Source organism: Notolabrus celidotus, chromosome 2 (genome assembly GCF_009762535.1).
Source record: "Notolabrus celidotus isolate fNotCel1 chromosome 2, fNotCel1.pri, whole genome shotgun sequence".
In the NCBI taxonomy this organism is placed as follows: Eukaryota; Metazoa; Chordata; class Actinopteri; order Labriformes; family Labridae; genus Notolabrus; species Notolabrus celidotus.
In genome coordinates, this window is record NC_048273.1 from 16,113,532 (window position 1) to 16,139,037 (window position 25,506).

General features: G+C 39.1%; 4 protein-coding genes across 4 annotated transcripts; 1 reads left to right on the forward strand and 3 right to left on the reverse strand.

The window, feature by feature from the left end:
• Positions 1-258: 258 nt before the first annotated feature.
• selp (selectin P) lies at positions 259-7,176 on the reverse strand. The gene is made up of 15 exons (XM_034677803.1): positions 7,041-7,176; positions 6,873-6,951; positions 6,412-6,792; positions 6,211-6,318; positions 5,883-6,068; positions 5,617-5,808; positions 4,490-4,675; positions 4,208-4,393; positions 3,765-3,950; positions 2,149-2,334; positions 1,851-2,036; positions 1,451-1,639; positions 1,174-1,362; positions 664-786; positions 259-563 (listed from the first exon to the last, which is right to left on the reverse strand). The coding sequence occupies exons 2-15, from the start codon at positions 6,949-6,951 to the stop codon at positions 496-498; spliced, it is 2,445 nt and encodes an 814-aa protein (XP_034533694.1). The 5' UTR covers positions 7,041-7,176; the 3' UTR covers positions 259-495.
• A 252-nt stretch (positions 7,177-7,428) lies between these two features.
• On the reverse strand, positions 7,429-11,788 carry LOC117808218 (L-selectin-like). Its single transcript, XM_034677814.1, has 8 exons — positions 11,736-11,788; positions 11,609-11,652; positions 11,104-11,499; positions 10,913-11,017; positions 8,173-8,352; positions 7,982-8,071; positions 7,862-7,883; positions 7,429-7,729 (listed from the first exon to the last, which is right to left on the reverse strand). Exons 2-8 carry the CDS (start codon positions 11,634-11,636, stop codon positions 7,615-7,617), a joined length of 936 nt encoding a protein of 311 aa, XP_034533705.1. The 5' UTR covers positions 11,637-11,652; positions 11,736-11,788; the 3' UTR covers positions 7,429-7,614.
• Positions 11,789-13,916: 2,128 nt separating this feature from the next.
• Positions 13,917-17,695, reverse strand: LOC117832373 (E-selectin-like). Its single transcript, XM_034711468.1, has 12 exons — positions 17,616-17,695; positions 17,441-17,495; positions 16,946-17,350; positions 16,738-16,842; positions 16,441-16,632; positions 16,116-16,307; positions 15,820-16,008; positions 15,524-15,709; positions 15,225-15,431; positions 14,780-14,959; positions 14,543-14,672; positions 13,917-14,442 (listed from the first exon to the last, which is right to left on the reverse strand). The coding sequence occupies exons 1-12, from the start codon at positions 17,616-17,618 to the stop codon at positions 14,382-14,384; spliced, it is 1,905 nt and encodes a 634-aa protein (XP_034567359.1). The 5' UTR covers positions 17,619-17,695; the 3' UTR covers positions 13,917-14,381.
• A 4,161-nt stretch (positions 17,696-21,856) lies between these two features.
• si:dkey-51e6.1 (uncharacterized protein LOC558617 homolog) lies at positions 21,857-22,885 on the forward strand. Its single transcript, XM_034709967.1, has 3 exons — positions 21,857-22,088; positions 22,430-22,554; positions 22,651-22,885. The coding sequence occupies exons 1-3, from the start codon at positions 21,872-21,874 to the stop codon at positions 22,741-22,743; spliced, it is 435 nt and encodes a 144-aa protein (XP_034565858.1). The 5' UTR covers positions 21,857-21,871; the 3' UTR covers positions 22,744-22,885.
• Positions 22,886-25,506: the final 2,621 nt, after the last annotated feature.

Sequence of the window (25,506 nt, forward strand, 5' to 3'; positions counted from 1 at the left end):
TGATAATAAATCACCCACTTACCACTCTGTGACAGGGTTTTTCTGGCCACTAAATGTGCTAAACTGACACTTTGTGGCACTTTGGTAATCTCAGAGGTTTTTGGCCACTTCCCCAATTTACCCCTCTGTGTTAGTTCCTGAAAGGGGAGGTCAAATGTGGGCACACTGAACTGTACCAGCAAGCCAGGGTCACAACATACTAGTATTGTATGTGGTGAGCCATCAAAAGGAAAATAAATCAATCAAGAAGGGGGGAAATGAAGAATTATTAATATTTTATTGAGAAGCAATACAAGCAGGAGTTCACGCATCTTACTTTATGTCATATATCATTCATGAATTGTAAAAAATAAAAAAAGTGATTATTCAGAATTGAGGTTTCAGAGAAAGTGCATGAAAAAAATCTCAAATATTCAAGTGTTTAATTATGATTGAATCCTTTTTTTGTTCAGAAATAAAAATGCATGCATTAGATTGGAGTATTTAAGAAACCCATCAATCAAATTCAAACGCTGGATTCTCTCTGTCTCCCCATGCTGATGTATTAGACAAGATTGAATCATCTGCAAAGACAAAAAATAGAATAAAGAATGAATCGTTAATGCCACAACATGCTGTGTATGTTTAGTGCAAAACTGCAAGGACAATTACAGAAGGTCTCACCTCCTTTCTTTAACTGTATAATAATCAAGAAAGCCACTCCAATCAGAAGAAGAGGCACGGCAACAGCGGCGGCTCCTATACCGGTATACATCAGGAGGGCAGCCCCCAGTGAGATACCTTCCACTGGAACACATAAAGATGACATAAAAATTTCACCCCGAGAGTGATAACTTAACCATCTGAGCAAAAGTATGAACATGAAATTTTGTGCAGCATTTTTTTGTTCCCAGAGGATGTATCCTTCTAATCTGGATGATCTCTCTACTTGTGAGGTATTTGGTGAAATATCTTTACAACTACTTGATGGATCGACATTAAATTTACATATCATAACATATGACCCTCAGAATCAATTCTGATCACTTATTAACTAACTTTTGATGTCACCATCAGGTCAAACATTCAAGTTACATACTTTTGTGTATGTAAACATTCTAAATTAAGAAAAGGACCATAGTAGGAATTATGTTGTACTAAAACATGTTGAAATGCAGTCAAAAATCTATTTACCCATGCATTGTGGCAGGCTGTCATTCCAAACTCCACCAGAGGAACAAAACAGCATCTCTGTGCCATTCAGAGAGTATCCATCTCTACAGGTAAAGTGACACTGAGAGCCAAAGCTGTGTTCTCTTAGAGGATGTGAGCAGTTCATTGAAATAATTACAGACAGGGCCTGAATTGCACCACACTGTACAGCTACAAGGAGAGAAGGCAGGAAATTGTAAGGACTTGATCAGAGCAGAAAGACAAAACTCAAAATTATAGGCTCATGCTGGACACTCACGCTGGCAAGTGGGGAGGTTCTGACTCCAGAGACCTGACTGGTTGCATGCCAGAGTTGGATTTCCTGTGAGGCTGAACCCCTCACTGCAATCAAAGTCACAGAGGGAGCCAAAACTGAAAGGTGAGTGCAGATGACTACAATTCATCTTCCCATATTGTGGAGCCTTGGCCAGTAGAGGGCATGGGTGTGCTGTGGATGGCATCGAACAAAATGAGCATAACTTCAAACTGAATGATTTCTTAAAATAATGGGATATCTCCAACAAGAACAACATTTTAAAGACAAGTTAACGCAAAAGCTAGCGTGAGTTTCAAATATAAATTGCTGTATAGACGATGCCATGAAATTAAGAGTTCTTTTGTGGATTTGGAACAACACATTTGAAATATATTTGTCTCACCTAAGCAACGTGGCCTGTCTGAAGTCCACTCTCCCAGAGAAGTGCATACTGTTTCAGCAGTCCCATTTAGGATAAAGCCTCTGTTACAGGTTGATGTGCACTGAGAAGCAAACCTAAACTCTCCATGTGGACCAGAGCAAGATAAGGAGCCATGCGAGGGAGAGCTCAGAGTGGGACATTTCTTAGCTGGAGGAGAGGAGACAAGGATGTTTAAGACAAGAGGAAGAATTACAGTCAGGACGTCTAAAACATTAAATAAAGAGGATTCCAATTTACAGAATATCATTGACATATCTACCCAAGCATTTGGGGATATCTGTGCTCCATCTGCCCAAAGAGGTGCAGTCTGTGTCTGCAGTCCCATCCAGGTCAAAGCCTTCTTCACAGGTTGATGTGCAACGGGAGCCAAAATGTAAGTCTCCATGAGGACCAGAGCAAAACATGGAACCATGAGAGGGGGAGCTCAGAGTGGGACATCTTTTAGCTGTAAAGTAAAAAAGTAGGAAGCACCCAAAAAAATATTTTAGAGCTTGAAAGTGACATAAGCACTCTCTACAAACTATGACATTCAAGCTCTTTAGCTAATTAACCGTATTCACAAGCCAGCCGTTTTCCTCCTCTGTGGCCTCATATAAGCCCACGTTGTGTAACAATGTCAGACTGATGTGTTCTGGGATTTCCAAATCACATATCCATGAGGAAACTGACAAACAGTTGTCATGTTGACTCTTAATAATCTAACTGCATAGGTATGATTGAAGGTGAAAATCTTGTGGGACATTGTTTAATTTCTGGGTAAAACAAAACAGGAAAACCAGCAGCTATACATGACAGCATTCTAAATGATCATTCAACCAGTTAGGCTACTGTTTCTCTCCAAATATAGAGCAATTTTAACCAATTGACATGTTTTGTTTGCTAACTAACGTTTAAGTTAGCTAAGAATTTTCTACTGAAGCTTGTAACAGTGTCAAACAGTAATGACAACAAGCTATCATTTACTGGTAGCAAATTGGTTGTGAAATATGGTTTATATACGGTGGACCATCGTCCCTCATCATTTTCACAGGAATTTATTTTTTAAGTTGCTAATAGATGAATTAGCATTAGGAAGAGTTGAACTTTTCAACATCTTAGTTTAGTAGTCCATTAGGGACAGGAAATGACAGACTGTTCAGGAGGGCCAGTTCTGTCCTGGGCTGTACTCTAGACTCCATAGAGGAGGTGGGTGAGAGGAGGATGTTAGCCAAGCTGACATCCATCATGGACAATCCCTCTCACCCCTTGCATGAGACTCTGGGGTCCCTGAGCAGCTCCTTCAGCAGCAGACTGAGACTCCCACCCTGCAGGACGGAGTGCTACCGCAGGTCCTTCATCCCATCTGCAGTCAGACTGTTTAATACCAGCACTACAATGTCCCGTTAATCATCTGTTCTCATCTTTCATTCCACTACATGGAAGTTACTATGTGACTTGGCACATTCACAAATAAATACTGTATCCATCTGAATCGCACTGTTCTTCATACTGTGTATGTTTGTTTAAATAACCTGGTGCAATTTTATTCGTGCAATAACTTACCTTATCTATTTATCAGATAGAAGTGTACATAGTGTGTATACATCTGTAATAGTTGCCATATTATATTTTGTTATTTTATTTTATTTTATTCTATTCTATTTTACCTTTATCATTGCTATTATTATTGTTGTTTTATTTTTTAACTACGTTAGTACATTGTTGTATTCCCCTGTCCCTTGTTGTAAGCTGCTGTAACAAAATAATTTCCCCCAATAGGGGACCAATACAGTTTATCTTATCTCTTATCTGTATTTAGTAGTTTAGCAGAGGAAAATGACTGCTGTGGGAATATGGATCTCATAATTCATAGATTTTGCTAGAGATCATTTTTACCTGTGCAGTTTGGGAGTTCTGCAGTCCACCTGCCGAGAGACATGCACTCTGTATCTGCAGTCCCATTCAGAAGAAAGCCCTCTTCACAGGTTGATTGGCACTGAGAACCAAAACTAAACCCTCCATAGGGATCAGAGCAGAGTACGGAGCCATGAGAGGGGGAGCTCAGAGAGGGACATCTCCTTGCTGTAAGAATAGAAAGGATAGACCAATTTTTTGTTTTAATAGGTCTACACATTAAACAAAAAAGGCAGTAAATCCCCCTAAACCAAATAATTGAGAAGCGTTCCCCTTTTGGGTCAAACATGAGGGTATGAGGGGGAGAGTTTATTGGTGACACACACACACATTTAAAACATAAATATATAATTTTTGAACTTAAGGAGCAGTGACTGCACAATGGGTCTGGGTATACTTCAGCACTGAGTCAGTTGTGTTCATACCTCTGCAAACAGGAAGTGCATGACTCCAGTCCCCCTGTGAGGAACATTTTGTCATGTTTGTGCCAATCAAGTCAAATCCTTCCTCACATTCGATGCTGCATGTTGAGCCATAACTGAACACTTGAAGAAGGTCTTGGCATTGCATGGAGGCATGAGTTGGAGCCTTCAGACTGTTGCACTGTACCACTGCAGAAGAAGAGGAATAATTACCCTAAAGAGCATTGTACTTTCAGGAAGCGTGTGTTATTTTGAGGTAGACCTGACTTTATTTCTGTGACTCACCTTTACATGAAGGTATAGGTTTGCTCCACTTTCCCGAGGCCAGACATTCAAGTGTGTTGTCACCGGTCAGGTCATATCCTTCCTGGCAGGTGAAGTTACACCTTGAGCCAAAGGAGAATGAGCCCAAAGTGTCCACACATGTCATGTTTCCCGTAACAGGAAACAAAATAGGGGGGCATTTTTTCACTGTGAGAGACACAGATATCAATGACACATGGTAATCAGTGCTCTGCATATTATGACTACACTTTTATAAACATAGCATGAGCATGGTGTGGGAGTATGAATGAGCATGCTGACATAATTTGCAGTCACAGGAAATTTTAACAGGCTACCCACTCTAATTTACAATGATGTTTGTGTAGCGTTAGCATAAATGAGTGTAAAGTGGTGTGATAATGTGACCTGATTCTAATCTGTTTTACTGTCTAGACAGGGTATGAGTACAAACTGACTCAGCTAAGTTTTGGACAAGAGGGTGGTCATTCTTGTAATAAGGGTTGAGTATTATAAAAAGTTAAAGAGCAGAAAATAGACATTATGATTGTTGCGTGACCATCAAAAACTAAATTAGTCACAGAGAGGGGGATACAGGGATCTGTCTGACGCGCTGACTCCAAGGGAGGATACATGAAGCTGTTACTGCAATTCGAGGGTGTTTATTTGACCTTCTCAATAAAACATACTTTCAAAAATATATTTCATGTAGATGAACTTGCAGAACAGAACTATGTGGTGGTAAAAAGCTTTAGCTGTCAACAGAAATATCAGCACCCTGCCTCCTCTCTCCCTGCACAAGGCAAACAGATTCACAGGCAGTTGCAGGTGATATTCATTAGGCAATCAGTCAGCCCCAGTGACACACACACACACACACACACACACACACACACACACACACACACACACACACACACACACACACACACACACACACACACACACACACACACACACACAAACACACACGCAAACACACACGCAAACACACACGCACACACACCCACACTCCCAGTGAAAAGTGAGAAGCCCATCCCTGCCTCTACAATCATCAACAAGCAATGACAATTCAGTTAGGTTAAGACAATGATTCTGTCTAACACTTAAATTAATGACAGTTGTTCTACCTGTACATGCTGGGACACTGGCTGTCCACTTGCTGGTGTGATCACATCGTATCTGGTCCTGTCCCCTGATCTCAAAGCCTTCATTACACCTGAACTTGCAGGTGGAGTTGTAGCTGTAAGGTGCTATAGGGTGGCTGCAGTTCATACTACCTGCGCTGATGATGGTGTCGTTGAGAACGTGACACTTTTTAACTAAAACAGACAGTGAGAGTCATTTTCTGAGTACGATTTACATTTTGACTACTTTTTGTATTAAGCCATAATACCTTGACACTGAGGAACCGGATGGTTCCATTGACCGCTGGCTTGGCAGAGCAATTCGGGAACGCCCTTTAACTGAAAGCCAAGTTCACATCGGAAATTGCAGGAAGAGTTGAAACGTGCAGACCCATAGGGATTGATACAGGAGTGAGAACAATGTTCTGGATCCAGCAAGGGTTTGCATTCAATTGCTGAATTTAAAAACAGGTAAAATACATTTTCATAAAACCTCAAAAAGAGAGAGAGAATTAGATACACAGCGAGAGACATTATTCAACTCCTCATTTTAAGAGGTCATGGGTCATTTAAATACATTCTGACAGTATCGCTCACCCTCTTCACAGGTTGATCCCATGAAGCCAGGATGGCACTTGCAGGTGTGGTTCCCGATGGTCTCCACACAGTCTGCATGGGCACTGCATGAATTTTGTTCACAAGATGCTGCATATATAAAGAGAAATGCTGAAATAAGTCTGAAGGAGTCAGAAATCATGATTCAGTAGTCCAATGACTAAAGAAAGATTAGTGTTTTACCCTTGTAGCAGATGGTTCCCTTCCTTTTACGACAGCCTTCATTGTTCCACTTGCCTGTGTCTACCTCCCTCTTTATGTAAAGCTCCACACAGTCTTGGGCCTGTAAGTTATCTGGCTCATTGGGTGCCCAATTCTGAGTTTCTTGAGGCACCTGCTGATTGGTTCGAGCCCAAATCCATGTTTCGTTTGCTTTTTGAACACCTATCCAGTAATATTTTGAGTTAAATGGCAGCAGATTGTTGAGGTAGTCATTCTCCTCCTTGCTCCTGATGAACACCATGTCTGTGTAGTGCTCTCTGCACCACTGACGGGCCTCAAGCCATCTGCGGTTTGAACTGCTGCTGTAGCTCCATGCCTGTGCTCCTCCTTTGCTGCTCAGGTCTATAATTAGGTACACATATAATGAACAAAACTATACTACAGAAGCATGAAAAAAAAGGAATCTGCAAGAGAAAACCAACCTTGGGGAAGAACAATGAGTGCAGCTATCAGCACCATTTGAGCCAGGCTTGGTTTTGTATCACTAGGTTCCAGAAACATCTGAAACAAAAACAGAGTATTTTTTTCAACTGCATATGAGCATGAAAAGGCAAAGTTTAGTCATGCAGGATTGAAGGTACAACACTTACATTGACATATCAGGTATCTTACTATTTGATCCGAAATCAGTTGCTCATTCTTGTTTCTGCATTTACTCCGCTGTGCCGAGGATCGATGGCAAAATTTTAATTGTCCCTCAGCAGATGTGTCAATCACAAATTTTGAAATATCACTGTGCTAGAACTTCCTCTCAGGAAGGGCAATACTCCAACACCCATAACATTCTTGGAACACTCACACACACACACACACACACACACACACACACACACACACACACACACACACACACACACACACACACACACACACACACACACTTATGCTCACAAACGAGGACACACGTGTGTGCACATTTCTAGTACTCATATTAATTTGGTTTTATTTTATCTTAAGTAAAGACTACAAAAAATGCAATATTATTACATGACTTTTATGAGCTAACATGCGTATATACCAATAAAACTTTAGAACTACATACTTTATATTCATGCAGGATATATGTATATTAAGATTAAAAATATACCACATTAGACATATAGGCTTAGTTAACCAACTATTCCAGCATGCAGCCTGTCGTTTAGTTTAGTCTTATACAAAGTACTAAAATGGATATTTGTTCAACACACTGGTCATTATAAATATATTACAGTAAAACATAAATTCCAGTTGTCCTTCATCCCAGTGCCTCACTGGGTGGACTAAATGCTTCTTCAGGCTGCCTGTGAAGAACAATCGGATAAACATTACAGGGAAACTAAAGGTAAAGGAAACAACATCTCAACATGTCAAGAGACTGAAGCAGTTTGCTTTTTATGCAGCAATGAACAGTTGACATTTCAACACTCACCTTTCTTGTGCAAGTTTCTTTCCTGTGAGAAGTGAACAGACATACAGATCACTGTAGAGGTCTGTTGTAACGACACTTGTTTGCCACACTTGTATGAGTATGAAATTGAGAAATACCAACGTTTTCTGCGTTTCATCCAGCACAAACAGATGCAGCAGAAGGTTGAGAGGGCTCCACACCCAGCCACAGCCATTAGAGCCTGTTCGTACCCTAAAATAATTCACCGTTGACATGTTTATTATAACTAAAAAACATATTTGACACTTTTAAAATCATATGTCTAACTATACACATTAATTTATATGACTTACTTGAGCAAGTAGGCCTTGGGCCCTTCCAGATCCCAGTGGCCCCACAGGTGACAGTTGTTGGTCCTATCATTAGGAAGTCTAAGTGACATTTAAATTGGCAGGTTGAGTTGATTGTCAGATTTCCTCCGGAGCAGCTCAGGTATACGTTATCAGGATGAGACAGAGGGGGGCACTGCACAGCTAGGGGCACAAACAGGTCAAAGTGTAACTAAGGATGAAGTGATGTAACACCAAACTCAAACTGTCTATTGTGAAAATAAGACATTTTTCATTTCATGCTGATGCAAGCATTTTGATAGATGTTTTACATGTGATCTTTAGCCTAGCCTCTTGAAAAACAGGAAGCAGATGTAAGACCTGTGATAACAATCTATTACATGAGACAAAAAAAGAACTGTTGTATTCTAAAGAAGAGCACTGTGAGTCAGTTAGCTATGCAGAAGATATTCTTTGGAAGCAGATAGACCAAAGCAGGAAACCAAAAAGTTATGGAGAGGGATCATCATCCCTGAGATCAAAATGCTACTGTTGTAATGACGCCTTTTAATTGCCCTGTCTGGTGTCTCCTTTGTCCACGCTGTCACTTCTGTGTAATGTTTATGCAGCTTAGAAAAAAGTAGCATATGTTCAATAAATGTACCATGTGAGCTAACTTTGCTTATTTTCAGTGTGTCTCTTACAGGGTATAGTGCATGAGAGTGAATCACAGCAGTTTAGCTGTGGACTGGGAAATGGAAAATTTTGAAAATTAAATTTAGCAATACAGCTGCATTGGGCTTTTTAAAACCTTAGGCATATGGTAGGAAGCGATAATAACTGTATTATGTCATATTAATGTGGAAAATCTGTCATATTAGTATAACTTTGCTTGTTTTTAAGTAGCTTCAGTAAGTCTGTATTTTGAGACAATTAAAAATAATATCATACAGTCAGGGACACTGGGCCATATTTAAAAATAACTCACTAACTTATGTCAAACAACGGGAAATTTAGCATTTGTCTTCCTAGCTAACGGAACCGTTTGCTTTGCTTGAAGTTTCTGTGTGGTGAAACTGTAAATAAAAATAGATGTTGTCAGTTTGGATCTGATTGAAGCCAGGAGATTTACAGCACCCACTGCTGACTTGCTGCAGTATAGGTAATAACCAAGCCTCTGCCATTATTCTAGAGGAAACATCATTCAAACTATAAAATTTAAATACATGTAAGAAACATTTTTCTCAAACACAGTATCGGCCATGATAGTTAGTTTTTGTCCAAGTGCAGTGGCGGTTCTAGTCCAATTTTACTGGGGGGGCCAGGCTGGGGCCAAGGGTGCTGTCAGAGGGACACATTCAACCCTGACAAAAGAGACTGAGAAGGGCGAGGACCGGCTGAGAACAAACTGGCTAAACATCAGTGCATCCCTATATACTAGACATATATAGTACTGTGTACTATATCAAAATGCAGACTGACAGCAGCTGTTTGGCTGTTTATACTCAACATGAGTCCATTAGCGCTCTAAGGGACTGGAACCAAGTGTCACACGCATGTGTTCCGCCTGTAACATCGGCGCGATACCAAAGCTTTTTTTATTGTATAATATTTGTTTGGAGGGGGGGTCCACAGGGGGGTCCAGGTTCAGTTTTACAGGGGCACCGGCCCCTGTTGGCCCATCCCCAGAACCGCCACTGTCCAAGTGCTCATTTTTCTTAGAAGTTTAGTTTGAATTAGTTAATTATTTTAAAAAGAGAGGAAGTGACATCATGATTGACAGCTCTGTTGACCAATGTGGGCATTGGACGAACAGCTAGAGAAAACATTGCAAACTTAACCACAAGGGTCTTTCCAAAGCCATAAGTGCCTGCTTCAAATCAACACAAGAATCTGTTCTGCTGTGGGCTGAAGGGATCTGAGGGATCTTCAACATGTTTCCACAAGTTTAATACATGTTTTGTTTAGCGTCATGTTTGTAACGTCAGTCCCATGTCGCACCCAGCCTGGCCGCTTGTATGCATGCCCTGGCTCCAACAATGCAAATTATAGCGACCTTTTGGCTTCAAAGCTCACAATGGATGGAAATGAAATCACTCTTTATTTACGACCAATTCTTCCTATGAAACTCAGTTTTCTTTTTTCATTTACTTAAAAAGGATAGCAACCAAATCAGTTTTTATGTGGGCACATACAAATGTTTTAAAACATAGGTTAGACGATGAATGGGAAGAGGAAAATGTTTTATGTTAAAATGAATAATATATATGCTGTACCACGTTGGCAGTCTTAAGAATGTAAAATTCAGGAATGCTGTCAAAACGTTACTACCTCAAGTTCGATCACCCAAGACAAGTAAAAATGAATATCCTCATGGACATAAGCTCATGTTTCAATTTAAACTGTTTGCTAAGTTAGTAAGTGCTATTAGCAATCATAGTTGAGCTATCCTCACAGACATACTTCAAGTAATTACACATTTTGCTAACCCATTAACTACTGTGAAACAGCAGCTAATGCATTCTGAAAATGTATAGCTCAAAGAATTGTTAGCTGGGAAGTGGTCGATTGCTAAGATTAGAAGAAGAGCCACTGTCCGATCATAGTTCAGCAACGGCAATTGCCATTGTCATGCTAATTCTTTTTGTAAAATCCACCACTCATTTCACTGTAAACTAAGTGTCAGTAGAAAAAACTTGCTTCAATATGAGTACGAGATAATTAATGTACACACTGGCTTGATTTTAGAGAGCTCTTTACTCACCTGTTTGGCACCTGTCCCCCTCAAAGCCAGGTTCACAGAGGCAGGTTGTGTTTTCAATGGACTCCTGGCATCTCCCATTTTCACAAGATGTTTCCTCACATTGAGCTGTGAAGAAAAAAAAGCAACACTAAGCCATCTTGTACCACTTTTGAAGCTCCAACAACCCTCCAAAAACAGTATTTTTTATTTACCTTTGTAACAGACAGGGGATTTTTTATTAGCACATTTCTCATCGTTCCACTTCCCTCTATTTGCATTGTGGCTCACGTAGATTTCAACGCAAAACTCAGTGCTGTGGTTGTTGTTTGGCTCATTGGCCGCCCATGACTCTTTACCAATCCATGTGCTGTTATTCCCAATCCAGGTCCAGGTTTCATTCTTATGTTGCTTAGTGATTCCTATCCAATAATAGGGGGACCCAGTTCTGTTTGGAAGCTTTGACACCAGATAGTTGTTCTCATCCTGGTTTTGGATGACTACCATGTCTGTGTACGTGGTCTGGCACCACTCTCGGGCCTTGGTCCAGTTCATGGTCTTGTTGATGTAGTGATACGTCCAGCCAAAGGTGGTCTCAGCCAAGCAGCAACCTGATATATGATTGAAAATAAAGTCAAAGAGTTCATGATAAATTATCTGTCTCTCATCAGGAGATACTACCAAAGTCCATCATGCATTTCAAATATATCTCCAACTCACCGAGGAGGAAGATAAGTGTCAGCTTCATTTTTAGCTCTGGTTGTCTGTCCAAAGACCAAAATTAATGAGAATATCAAATATTGCTGAAATTATCAAGGAAAATAATTGAGAGAAAAGTTGTACTTACCCAGATTTGGTTTGTGAAATGAGCTTGCAAACGACCTAAGATCTTTCTCTTTTCTAATCAGCCAACCTTAACTTTATAAGCAGTTCAGTTTTAGGCTGCTGCAAGTATGGGCCAGTGTTAGGCTTTTATATGTCTCTTAAGCTCTTTAGTTCTATGTTGCAAAGAATACCTGGATGTTTACCCTACAGGTTGAATGATTGTGATGAATGATGAATGGACGACTGACTTTGTGACTTGTTAAATTTGAACAGACCTTCAGGAAGTGCCACCTTTTCTGGGAAAGTTAGAATCAGGGGTAGATTTAACAGCATTACGTGAAAAGAAATCTATAAATTGGAGTTTGAAGTATAAGAACACATGCCGAATTACTATATAGCTTCGTTATGGTCAGCATTGAAGCCTGGAGCCCAAATTCAGAAGAAGTCCACCAGAAAAAATAATTTAGAAATGAATAATTTTGCAATCAAATTACTATTTTGAAGTTGATGCATTCAATTTTATAATATTTTCTAGTTTGCTCTAAGGTTCACCACAATAAGTAATTCTTGTTATGTTCAACAAGCACTTTTTGTGGCACTGCATCTCTACATCCTGATATTTTCTTAAGGTCAAACTTTTAAAGACAGCAACACATTATATATTGGCTTCATTGTTGCTTTCACTCAAATTATAGATTTCAGGCTTATTTCTGGATCTGCTCAAGTGCTGATGCAGAAAACTGGATTTTTGGAAATGCACAAAGGTGATGATCTATAAAACCACTCACCTCAGCAGTATATGCCTTCCTTCCTTCCTTCCTCACTTACCTCTCTCTGTTATATAACTACTTATTTTCCCCCCTAACCATTGTACCTGAGGTCACAGAAACAAGCCAGTGATGCATTTCCCCTTTGACTACTGAGAAAATACATGATGTCCTCGAAGTCAGCATAAATGTCTATGAAAATAAGCCAGTGTTATGTGAGTGATTGATGTTTGAACCCTTGTTTTAGTTTATTTGTGCAGTTACAGACTGAATCCATGCCTTGGCATGTTTACACTTTGCATTGGCCATCTGTAGTTTTTGCCGCACATTTTTTATAAACTATGATTCCATGTTTGACCAGATCTTATGCACATGTCTGTCTGTTTTTCCCCACCATTCCCTCTATTTCCACCATAAAGTTTCATCTGGAGTGGGTGATTTTTTTACTCTATTTTCTTTGTGATGTCCTTATCCTTGGGGTCTCTAAATAGAAGTGTTGAATGTGATACAGCTTATAAAGTAAGGTGGCTGGGAAGAGCAATGCAAATTTACAAAAGATGAAACACTTTTATAAAGCTGGAGACACATTTTTTCATTTTATAAAACAGAATTACATTAGCAAAACAATTTTACCAAGGACAAAACTAATTTAAATTTAAGAAAACAAATTTACAAAATCAGAAACGCTTTTACAAGCGGTGAGACACTCTTACAAGCAACAGAACATTTGTACCAGTCCTGAAACAAAAGTACATCAGATACAGCAGATTCTGAAAGGAATGTAACGATTTTCAAAATAAAAGACGTTTGTAATATGAAATGTGCAACAGCCGGGGAATTAATATATATTTGACATTAACAACCGTTTCCACTTAAATATTTTGATTCAGACTGATAAGAGAACACCTTAAAACGTGTTCCTGCCAATCATGGCTATATCTGATTTGGAATTTCAAAATAAATGTATATACAAAATTTCCAATGTTTTTTTATTTTTAAATTCTAAATCAGATATAACTGTGATTGACAGGAACATATGTTTGGCGAAACAGTGTTGTTAATGTCAATTAAATATTAATTCCCTGTCTTTTGCACATTTTCATATTATAGACAACTATATTTTGAAAAATGTTGGTACATTCCTTTTCTGTCAGAATCTGCTGTTTGGGAATTTGTTTCTGGGCTTTCAAAATGTTATGTTGCATGTAAAATTGTCTCATCGCTTGTAAAAGTGTTTCTGATTTTGTAAATTTTTTTAATGTTAATTTGTCTCCAACTTTGTAAAAGTTTGTCATCCTTTGTAAATTTGGATTTCACTTCCCAGCCACTGTAATAAAGCCTTCTGATGGCTATTTTTTGTCTGGACAAATAATGTGTGATCTTGTTTTAAATATTGATCATAATACTAGTAGATTCACGAAAATGACCAAGGCATATGAAAGTTTTAAGTTTTATTACGTACATAAAACAACACCAATTTAAACATACAGACATGTGATTGGATATTTGAAATGCAGCCTAATAAATAAACAGCACATAAATACTGATATCAATTTAGTGAAATTAGTCACAGTCCTGCATTGAGAAGGTTATCACCCAGTTATTCTCGTATTGTAACATGGATAAAGCTTCCTTTCCAGCATGCTCATAAACCTTAAGAACAAGGTGTTAAATATAAAACTCCCATTGGGAGGAAATATGTGTGCAACAACATGACAGAGCACATCCTGAAATTCCACTCAACATTATACAAACATGAAATGGAAAACGTATCTCTCACTGTGTACTATAACAAGTGTTTACACCCATATTGCTGATACAGTTATGGAGGATAATTTGCACACAGTAATGTTAAAGATGAATATAAGTGCCTGTTATTGTCTGAGGATTATTGTTGCGCTCTAGATGAGGCTGTCAATGCTGTTTTTGTAGTGCTGTGGAGGAGGCTCTATCTCGGAGTTGCTGTAAGAAAAGACAAGAGAAGAGGATGAGTCTTTCAGTTCAACCAAAGTTTTTTTAAGAACGGGTTATATGACTCAAAAGACATAAATACTCATCTAACCTGTTAAGCTCAAACTTGTTAGCTCTCCGCTTCAGTCGTTTCAAGATCCACATGGCCGCAGACAGACCGGATAACATAGTGCCCGCTGTGGCCACACTAGAGGCAATGACTGTGACTTGAGATGTTGGAGCTGTGGAAACATAAACAAAAGTGAATCAGTCAACCTATTGATCCAAATAATGATCATGTGTTTCAATTTCTTCAAACATTTCATTTTGAACTTTTCTTAGATTTTACCTTGGCAGGTGGGTGCCTCTCCAGTCCAGCTGCCACTGGGATCACAGATTAGCAGGTCATGTCCATCAACTGAGTAACCCTCATCACATGTGAAAACGCACTGTGAGTTGTACACTTGCTCATCGTTGGAGCAGTTGACCTGCCCGTTTTCAGGAGCTTCAAGCAATGGGCATCTCATCGCTGTGGGAAAAGATGGCAAGATTTTAGATGCTGACCATCCCACATTTTGAAAAATTGTATCTTATTCTTTAGTCACAAAAACACACACACACACACACACACACACACACACACACACACACACACACACACACACACACACACACACACACACACACACACACACACACACACACACACACACACAATCAATCAACCTTTGAACATGAAAATGTAGGTGTTGTTTCAGATTGTACAGGTAAATGTGTTTATAATGTGTGTTTACCTGTGCAGGTTGGTGGTGTTGAAGTCCACTGGCCTGTTTGTGCACACTTCATGCTGGATGCACCTTGCATCTCATGGCCTTCATCACAGCTAAAAGTGCAGACCATACCATGAGGGTGGAGGGTCAGGTCGGAAATAGTTGAAGACAGAGAGGGGCTGCAGTTCATCTGGGTGTTTGTTGGAACTTCAGGAGCAGAACAGCTTATTGCTATACAGAAAAAAAAGAGAGATGATGAGATACAAAGAAGTAACACAAAATTAAGAGTAAATACAGTAAGGATTTGTTTCAAGACATGTTACCTTTGCAGGTGGGTATGGCTGTACTCCACTCTCCATCTTCTGAACACTGGATGGTTTTTGATCCCTGCAGTTCAAAGCCTGCTTCACAGCTGAAGCTGCAGGTGGAGTCTGGTCTCAGATCAGTAGTGGGTTGGTTACACTCTGTGATCAGCTGAGCCTCTCCCACTGGATTCTTACAAGTGATAGCTAACAAAAGAAAACAGTGTGCTTAGTTTGCTAGTAATAACAGCAAGAAATAAAAAGTACTCTTCAGATTCATCCCAAGGAGGTTGGATTGGACTTAAAGCTGCCCTTACCTTCACAGCGAGGCATCCTCTCACTCCACTCAGCTGCAGATGTGCATGTCACCCTGCTTGGTCCCACTAGGTGGTAGCCTTGAGCACAGCTGAATCTGCAGGTGTTTCCATTGCTGAACCTCATGTCTGTATTGTTTCCACAGCTGATAACCCCATTCTCTAGCTCTTTGAGATCTGGACACTGAACAGCTGCAATACAGAGAAACAGAGCTCATTAAAAGCAGCCTTTTAAAAATAAACCATTAAACGTTTTGCTTCAAACCCCAGCCAAAAAACATTTTTAGAAGGTAGTGTACCTGAACACAGTGGCTGAGAGTCATTCCAGGAACCTGATGCTTCACATTGCAGAGCATTGGATGAGGATCCGGTAAGAGTGTAGCCTTCATCACAGGTGAACACGCAGGTGGAGCTGAAGCTGGACTGGCCCAGAGGACCAGAGCACTGCATTGATCCTCTTGATGGAGGAGACAGTGTCGGACACTGAACCACTGTGGAAAACAGAACCATCAGAAAACACATTACAGCAGGCTGCATCACTGTGACAGTAAAACTGAGTCGCTTTAATGTTACTATTTGAAATTACAGTTTTTAATGGCCTTCATAATATTCTTTGAAACTTACATTCACATGTAGGAGGCTGCGCTGACCACTTTCCAGAGGCTGTGCATGTCAGGGGACCGGGCATACTCAGCTGATATCCTTCCTCACAGGAATATTGGCACGAGGTGTCGAAGGAGAAGTTTGCATTCTTGTGAGTGCAGTGTACACTTCCTTTATATGGGACCGTCACCTCATCTTTGTCACACTCAATAACTGCAAACAGAGTAAACAAAGCAGAGGAATGAATCATGACCTGGCTGTGAGAGACTTAAAATAATGGAGATTTCAAATCAGTTCCACAAAACTTTATTTTCTTACCGTGTTCACACTTTTCTCCATAAAAGCCTTCATTGCAAACACATTTGTGGCTGTTGATGGTTTCTACACAGTCTCCGTGGGGGCAGGAGTTATTCATGCAGGCAGCTAAGGAAAGAATACACCATCACTGAACCATCACACCACGCAAACAGAAAAACAAAGCAGCAACATTACCAGTTTTTGTATCTCAATCAGTCATTTTCCTTACCTGTGTAGCACAGAGCAGTCTTAAACTTCCCACATCGCTCATCGTTCCACTTTCCTGGCTGCTGATCCCTTTTAATATACATCTCCACACAGTCCTCATTCAACCCTCCAGTCTGCCCGTCCTTGCCATTATTTGGTTCTCCTTGCGCCCAGTTAGTTGCTTCTTCTGTCAGAGCCTTGTTGGTCCCAACCCAGGTCCACGCGTTATTGAGCTTGCGGATTCCGATCCAGTAGTAGGTGCGTTTCTTAGGGAGCCACTGATTGAGATACTCAATCTCCTCCTGGTTCTGGATGGCCACCATGTCTGTGTAATGCGTCTGGCACCATGTCCGAGCTTTCTGCCAGCTCATGGTGGTGTTGGAGAAGAAGTAGGACCAGGAGTCTACACCAGACAACATGCACAGCGCTGCAGGGAAGGACAGAGATGTGCATTAGATGTTAGAGCAATTAGGATGGATTTTAAAAGTCTTGTTGTGTTTGCAGAAGATTAACATACCTGTGCAAAGAAAGATCAAGCTGATCCATGATGATGAAGTCTTAGATCCAAAAGTCTGAAACAGTAAGAAAATATGTCAGGAAAATTAGACCATAAATACATCTCTGATCCCAGCAAACATTCAAGAAATTAGCTCAAAAATAGCTATAGTCAAATAAATACTGCTTACACCCACCATTTTCACTAATATGCAAGATAGCCTGTAGAGAAGTATTGGTATTTTTTCAGTCTCGGCACATCCAGAGATGAGTTGACTCTGAGGTTTATACACAGAGACGGCTTTTATATACCTCATAGGATCAGCCTGCTCCATTTTTCCGGGAAGCTCAGCCGGGCATTTCACTGGAAATCCCCCCACTTCCTTTTCCCCCCCTACTACCCAACTCCACCGGGTATGGAACTTTCCCTCTCTTTTCCTTTCTTGTCTTTGTCAAAGGACGACTTGAATGTTTCTGTTATTCATTTCATCAACAAAATCAATATTATGGTCAAAGAATAGATAATAAAAGTGTATTCATGCAGACAATGTTTGTAATTTTGACAAAGTTGGTCTTTATACGAGTATTTCCATCACTAGTGGGTTTATTTGTGCTACCTCATTACCCTGATTGCATTTAGAAATAATTATTTTCTTTTGTACACTCTCTTTATTTACTGTTTTAGTTTCTAGTTAATTTAGTACATTTATTTTCACTTAAAACACATGATGTACTGATAGGTTGTAACTAATGAATTGTGTTGTCTTCAGATCTAACAATTCAGTCATTCTTTAGTTGGTAAAAGTAGCTCAAGCTCAACCAACTTAAACCTAAAAATGTTATTAACATAAACATGTGAACCTCTTATATTAAATAATATAAGTTATACAATTATCTTACCCATGGAAATAGGCTATACTGCTTTTACTGAAATATATTCTGCTGCCACTGCTTCTGCATTTTGTCTTTAAACTTAAATATCAAGCTCTTAAAATTGTGCTGGACTATTTAAAAAAAAAAGTTGTACCAGTATGAAAAGGAAAGCAAATGATGCCATCACTTGACTAACATGAGCTCATGAACCGATAATGAACTAATGTGTCAGAAAGCTTGGAAGTAGCACAAATGTAACAAAGACAAAATAACACATTATAAGAAAGAAAGTGATTAAGTTGCTAAGAAAGAAGGAGGAAATAACAGGGTTGGAAGATGTGAAACCCTGTGCGCTGATAAGGCAGAGAGAGTGAAAATAATTGAGTCACTCTCACAGTTTCCTCTTCTGTGAATTTGAATGAGATATTTTTATGTCCAATGAAAGCAAAGAGTGTTATTGTTAGCAGCATTAGTGAGACTGCTGTGTCAGTGAATCCATTTTGACCCCTGTGAGACATAGCCTAATCAGTGAGTGATGATTCACTGGATTGATGCATGATAAGAGTTGTGCAACGTGTGAATAAACAGTCTGAAACTGAAGCAGGCTTTTCAAAGTTCAGAAAAATCAATTGGACCAGCCAAAAGAATAATTCCTCTATCATGGAAAAAAGTTGGTACACTAAATTACAGTAAATGGCTTTCTGAATTGTCTATGACACTGCCCTTAGAAAAGGTTACATACACTTTAAGGGGCAAGGAGTCACTCTTTAAAAACATCTGGGGTCCCGTTGTAAACTATCTAGAGGAGACAGGCATCACACACCTGATGGAAGAACCTGGGGATGAATAGATGGCCCTCTGAGATACCCACGTTAATGTTAGATGCTCGAATACTAGACTGAGATATATCTCCTTAAACACTCCCCAACTCAAACTACTGACAGTACAAGAACTGTTTTCCTTCCTTTTAATTATCTATTCTATTTTATATATATATATATATAAAACTCTATTTTGGCAATTATGGTAGAGAGAATCACAAAAAGGGGGAAGACTGCTGAGGCAGCCTCACAGTTCTAAATATCTAAATACAGTATATATATATATATATATATATATATATATGTATATATATATATATATATATATATATATATATATATATATATATATATATATATATATATATATATATATATATACACTGTATTTAGATATTTAGATATGTGTGGATGCAAGATGTGTTAAGTTTTCTATGTCCTCTCTTATTGTACCTGAGATTTTGTGTGTGTTCTGTATTGTATTTATGCACATAGATGTGAACATGTGTGTATGAATGTTTATAAATGTATGTCTAAAGTTATTGTGAAAATCAATAGAAATAATGTTGGAAAAAAAATGAATTAGCATGTCCTGTCAAAGGAAGTGCTCATCAAAAGATACAACTGTAACTAACAAACACTTTACAGGTATTTCTCATGAGTCTTCAGGGACGGGAAGCGTGTAGTGCAGAAGCAGAGGCGCCTGCAGGCTACCTTTGTTTCCAGAAGTGACAGTATATCCTTCCTCTCTGACCTGAGGCAGCGGACAGTAGCCACTGTTGCCTGACACCTCCTAACCTCCACCCTTTCCTCTTAAAAACTATATACACTTCCTTATTAACTTGAATATAGGACAAGACCCACAGGAGGAAATTGGCTTCAGCTTGGATAAGAAATCGCAAACAATTGCTTTGATTGAAACAGTGATTTTATTTATGACCTTTTAAAACCATCCCACAGATTTGAGCAGTTCATCATGCATATCAAAAGTTCAAGACTACTTATGAAACAATTAAAAGCTTATTTGTAAATTTTTAATGAACCTTCTATCTGCAGACATTTCAGGAAAGAAAATGTAGTACCCATTAATCATTCCAAATATAATCAAAATACAAGTAGACTGTCTTATCATTGTCTTATTTGGCATGATGAAAGCAGGAATCTCCCTCTGAGGGAGGGGTTACATGCTGTCTCACATACTTGTGCGATCTGTTAGTGTCTCTGGCCTCAAATCAAAGACTGCTGGGAGGATTTCAGGATATAGAGACCATCCAGCTCCAGAGGTTTCTGCACGTGAAGAATATATCAGGAGAACACAGGCCTTTCTTAATGAGAGTAGAAAACCTGAACTAAAAGGCACCAGGACATTGCAAAAAAAAAGAAAGATAAAACAAAAAACTTGCATGGATGACAAATAGTCCTGTAAACACTGGGAATATTCTTGGTGCCTTACTTACTCTTAGACTTACTTCGTCTTGGTTTATTTCTTACCTTGAAGTGGTTTGGAAAAAATTGCAAGTGGATTTTAGTAGCTAATAACAGAAACTAGAATGGCCATGGGGGTCATTTTGACTGTTTTCACATTTATATGTCATGTAACTTTATTAAATTAAAGATTACAATGCTGCCAGTTCCTGACTTTTCCGAAAGTTGTGTGTTTACATATTTAAAATGTAATTTATACAAATTGCACAAGAGGCAATAATAATTTGATTATTTATACCTACTTCAGCCCCAGGCACTCATACAGACTGTCGTGATTAGATTGATATATTTTCACGCTGGGCATATATGCCTCATGATTGCTTGGCATTGTCTCTATAAAGCTTAGAGACCGGCGGTTAGCTTGTACAGAGCAATTTGAAAGGTTTTGAATTGAAACTGATAAAAATAGAAAACAATATTTTGGCAATTATGGTAAAGAGAATCACAAAAAGGGGGAAGACTGCTGAGGAAGCCTCACAGTTTTTCCAGGACTGGGACTGCGCAGACCGGCGATCTATCTGGATTAGAAGCAGATGAAAGTGACTCCTTGTTGAAAGTTTCATCCTATATATAAATATACAGTGTGGTGGAATTCATCAATAAACTGGTCACTGGACACAGAAGACTCAGGAGACTCTGACGGCTTATGTTGAAATAGTTTATGTAGAAGTTGATCAAGTAGAAATAACATAACAGTACACAGGCAGGAGAGTGCAGTGCAATGCCAAGTCAGACACTAAAGTTAGATGCCCATATTTGGACAGTAGGAAACAAAACAATTGGGAAGAAGAGTGATGCTCTAGTCTGGAGACACTATGTCAGTCAAAACATACAGATAAAGACAGGAGCAGAGAGAAAGACCTTGATTACTACATTGACCCTGTCTCGCCTATCACCCAGTAGTCTCGGCTGACATTGGAAGGAAGTAACTACACCTGACACTTAGACTGGAAAGATACAAGTGTTAAACATTCCTACATACATATGAGACTATGAAAATTCCACGACATGCAGTATATCCTTAAACAATAAACACTTCACATGCTATATTGGGTATTTTTATAAGAGATTATACAATTTGGAATCTGGCAGTCCAAATGACCTCTCGTGGCCTTTTCTAATAGAAATTGAATTCCCTTCTCGTGTGAAAAGCTGTTAAATTCAATCAGTCCCCTTTTGATGCCACCAGGGGTCGACATCGTGCGAATAGTGACCATAACATGCTCTGTGCCTTTAAGACAGGAAATAGACATTTGTCTGATATAGCCTGCTCCATGTTGTATATACTCGGTAGACCACTGAACAGGTTAAGGGGGTCAGTCGGCTCTGTCACTAAAGCTACAGTCGCAATGGCAGACGCTCTGGCTAAAATCCCTGATGTGGAGATTGATCCAGAAGGAACCTTTAAGTACATTCTGGTCAGGGTGAAAGTAAAAGATGGCGATGCGCATAAAGAAATAGTCCGAGGCACTAAAAGTGCAGAGTATCACAGTAAGTCCAATACTGTAGTTAAAGTTTGTGCAAAGACTGCGTCAGTGCAGCTCAAGTTCACGTGAAAAGCCAAGACATAGATAACGTAAATGTTGCAGAATAATGGGCTGATTTGACCCCAGTACAAGTCTGCTGCAGACGTGCGTAAAATGTGCACGGACATAGCAGAAACAATGCTTTCATACTTTAAAATGCATGCAGTGTGTATTGCAAATATTGGAGGGAACAGCTCCAGAAGAGAACTGAAACCTGACACACACACCCAAGTCTGCTAATGCTTGAAAGTGTTGCTTGGAGTACTGCAACTAAACCAGTCTGTATTATTGACTAATTATCCACAGATCATATATTTGAGAAAGTCAACCCAGCTATGGAAGCCTTGGGGATGGAGTGTAAATGCCTTGGAGGAGGAAAGATAGAGCACAACAACCAGGACAAGAAATTAAGGGTGTTTGGTGAATCAACTGTAAGTTAATTTTAATTGTGAGGGTGATGCAGCATTAATGTAATACTCAGCAGTGTTTGAGTGTGTTCATGTAAATGATTTTGTATTCATTTTCAGGCGTTTGGTAAAGCAGACCACGCTGCGTCTGTGGAGAAGTTGAAGAGTGCCTTCAGTGACTATGAGATCACCTGGTCTGATGACACAAAATAGAGTATAAACCAAATATTTAAAATGTCTGACATTATTTCTTTCTTCTGAAAAGAAAACCATACAATAATGATGTCATCCGTCTGTACAACCTACATTTGATTAAAATACACCATTCTCCATTAAAATGGTCGCTTATCCCTGATTTATGAGTTTTATTATTCAAGGTTTTATCATTTTTAACGCATCTAAAAGGTGAAAGGATTGTGGTATGGTCTCTGCAAAGACAACTCCCTTTAAAAATAGATAGACTAATGTCTTCTTCCTCTTTTCCTTTGAAAAAAAAAAGTTTTCATCAGAATTAAAGGACAGGCGCCAAATGTTAAGTCCATACAGGAAGGGGAGTGTCTGTTGTAAACCCTACTATCATATCCTGTGACCAAGGGGAAAGTTTCTTGATTAAAGAAAAAAGCAGATAAGAGGGGCTTTCACTTTTCATCATAGTTCCCTGCCTCAGGGATGTATCAGTCCTTTAGGGAAAATTCTGATGTAAATTCCAGTGTTTTTCAGATAAACATGCAACCATGTAAAAGATAAAATAAAAAATATCTGAATTAATCTGAGAAAAGAATAAAACAATCGTAGCGACAGGAAAACTAAATATCCTGAGCTGAGTCATGCACATTTTTGGAAAAGGCCAAATCCCTTTTCGTTTGTTTATCCACTTCAACGTAGTCTTCAAAGCTTTCCCACAGGTTCACATAATAAACATTTTCTCCTTTTGCACCAAAAAAGAAAATAAAGATGTAACACATTAGGAGTTTAAATCAAGCTGAGTGGAGTGACGCAGCTTTAAAAAACTAGGACACTTAAGAAAATTTGATCAAAGGGGGGGGACTGGGCACTATGACTTTAGCTTGTGAAGTGAAGCTGGCAGGGAAATTCCGAAATCCTACCTTGCTGCACAACGTTAATGTTTAATCATTTCTTGTTTTGTAAAATAATGAGAAACTGAATTTTTTTTCTGGACAAGCTGCTTAAACAGGACAATATAAATTAAATCCTACAACTTGTTTTCAGAAACGTATCAATACAATTGTGCTTGGTGCATTGGCAGCCATTTTCACTCATCAGAATCAATTAAGTTCTTGTTATACCTTGAAGTAAGTAAGTTGTATTTCTGTTCTGCTCAGGTCAGTTTGTAATGAGATTTTTTGACTAGAAATTAGATAAATTAACTCAGGAAGGTTGAAGTTTTTGTTTTGTAGGAGTCTAGCAGCTCTGCCTTTGATCATGGTGCTTTCAGCCAGAGGCAGACATTTTAAATTTTATCTTTATTTTATTTTATTTTGGCTTATGGAAATCAGATATTAAGTATCTTAAATTATTCAAATATCTCCCAAGTTCAATTAAAAAAGGATTTAAAATACACAAATATCCAACTTCTGAAAAGTATGTTCATTGTTACGCTCCATATTTGCTTGGGGTTGCCTCACAATGGATTACTGCATCAATGCAGTGTAGCATGGAAGCTATCAGCCTGTCCTGCAGTTGAGGTGTTACTGCTGCCCAGGTTGCTTTGATAGCAGCCTTCAGCTCGTCTGTATTTTTAGGGTTGGTGTTTCTCATCTCCCACTTGACATTACTTAATATATACTCTACAGGGTTCAGGTCAGGCGAGTTGACTGGTCACACAAGCACAGTAGTATAATGGTCAGTAATCAATTTGGTAGTAGTTTTGGCACTGTGGGCAGGTGCTCAGTCACTGGAAAGGAAATCAGCACTGTCATAAAGCTTGTCGGCATGATGGAAGCTTTAAGTGCTCTACAATCTTCTGGTTGATGGCTAAATTGACTTTGGACCTAGATAAAACACAGTGGACCAACACCAGCTTATGACATGGAACCCCAAATCATCACATCAGATTGTTGAAACTTCACACCTTTGAATCTATGCCTCTGTACTCTTCCTCCTGAATCTAGGATCTTGATTTCCAAATGATATGCAAAATTGACTTTCATCTTAAAACAGGACTTTGGAACACTGAGCAACAGTCCAGTTCTTTTTCTCCTTATCCCAGGTGGGATGTTTATGGACTATCTTATCTTATCTTATGACATTGTCTCTGGTTCAGGAGTGGCTTGATGTTAGGAATGCCACAGTTTTCCCTCCCCTGAAGACATCTGTGTATGGTGGCTCTCGATGCACTGATGTCAGCCTCAGTCCACTCCTTGTGAAACTCTCTGAATTTCTTGAATGGACTTTTCTTGACAATCTTCTCAATGATGTGGTCATCCCTGTTGCTTGTGCACCTTCCAACTTTCCATTAATATGCTTCTATACAGCACTCTGTGAACAGCCGGCCTTTTCAGCAATGATTTTCTGGGGCTAACCGTCCTTGTCTAGGGTCCAAGTCAGCAGCCTTCCCCATGACTGTGCTTGTGTTTACTGAACTAGACCAAGAGGTACATGGTATTTATACTGTTTGAACAAAAATGTACTCAAACTCCAAATTAAATATTCTAATAGTGGAGATATGTATTTTAACATTTTTTGAGCTATAGACCATTATTATCAAAATTAAAATAGAAAAATGCTTGAACGTTTTAGTTTAAATTTTTAGGAGTCTATAATATTTTCACTTTCTTAAATAACCGATGGAAATTATAGAACTTTTCAAGGTATTCTTATTCCTTGAAATGCACCTTTAAGTCGGTAATTAGGACCAAAGTTGTGGGATAGGAAGTATAAACCACATAATGTTACATTTTTCACACAAGATTCCACTATACACAACAGGTGTCTGCATCCTCTTCCTCCGGGTTT

Bases quoted from the DNA above. Each gene is read 5' to 3' on its own strand.
- selp (XM_034677803.1), bottom strand. From the start codon at position 6,951: ATGTTTCTGGAACCTAGTGATACAAAACCAAGCCTGGCTCAAATGGTG. The intron at 4,394-4,489 runs GTGAGTCACAGA...CTTCTTCTGCAG, and splicing joins ACCTATACCTTCATGTAAAG to TGGTACAGTGCAACAGTCTG. The intron at 2,335-3,764 runs GTAAAAATGATC...TTTACTTTACAG, and splicing joins AGAACTCCCAAACTGCACAG to CTAAAAGATGTCCCACTCTG.
- LOC117808218 (XM_034677814.1), bottom strand. From the start codon at position 11,636: ATGAAGCTGACACTTATCTTCCTCCTCG. The intron at 11,500-11,608 runs GTGAGTTGGAGA...ATCATATATCAG, and splicing joins GACACTTATCTTCCTCCTCG to GTTGCTGCTTGGCTGAGACC. The intron at 7,730-7,861 runs GTGAGTGTTGAA...CTTCACAGGCAG, and splicing joins AAGAAACTTGCACAAGAAAG to CCTGAAGAAGCATTTAGTCC.
- LOC117832373 (XM_034711468.1), bottom strand. The intron at 16,009-16,115 runs GTACACTACCTT...TCTGTATTGCAG, and splicing joins CTCTCAGCCACTGTGTTCAG to CTGTTCAGTGTCCAGATCTC. The intron at 14,960-15,224 runs GTAAACACACAT...CTTTTCCCACAG, and splicing joins AACACCACCAACCTGCACAG to CGATGAGATGCCCATTGCTT.
- si:dkey-51e6.1 (XM_034709967.1), top strand. From the start codon at position 21,872: ATGTTGTATATACTCGGTAGACCACTGAACAGGTTAAGGGGGTCAGTC. The intron at 22,089-22,429 runs GTAAGTCCAATA...AATTATCCACAG, and splicing joins TAAAAGTGCAGAGTATCACA to ATCATATATTTGAGAAAGTC. The intron at 22,555-22,650 runs GTAAGTTAATTT...ATTCATTTTCAG, and splicing joins GGGTGTTTGGTGAATCAACT to GCGTTTGGTAAAGCAGACCA.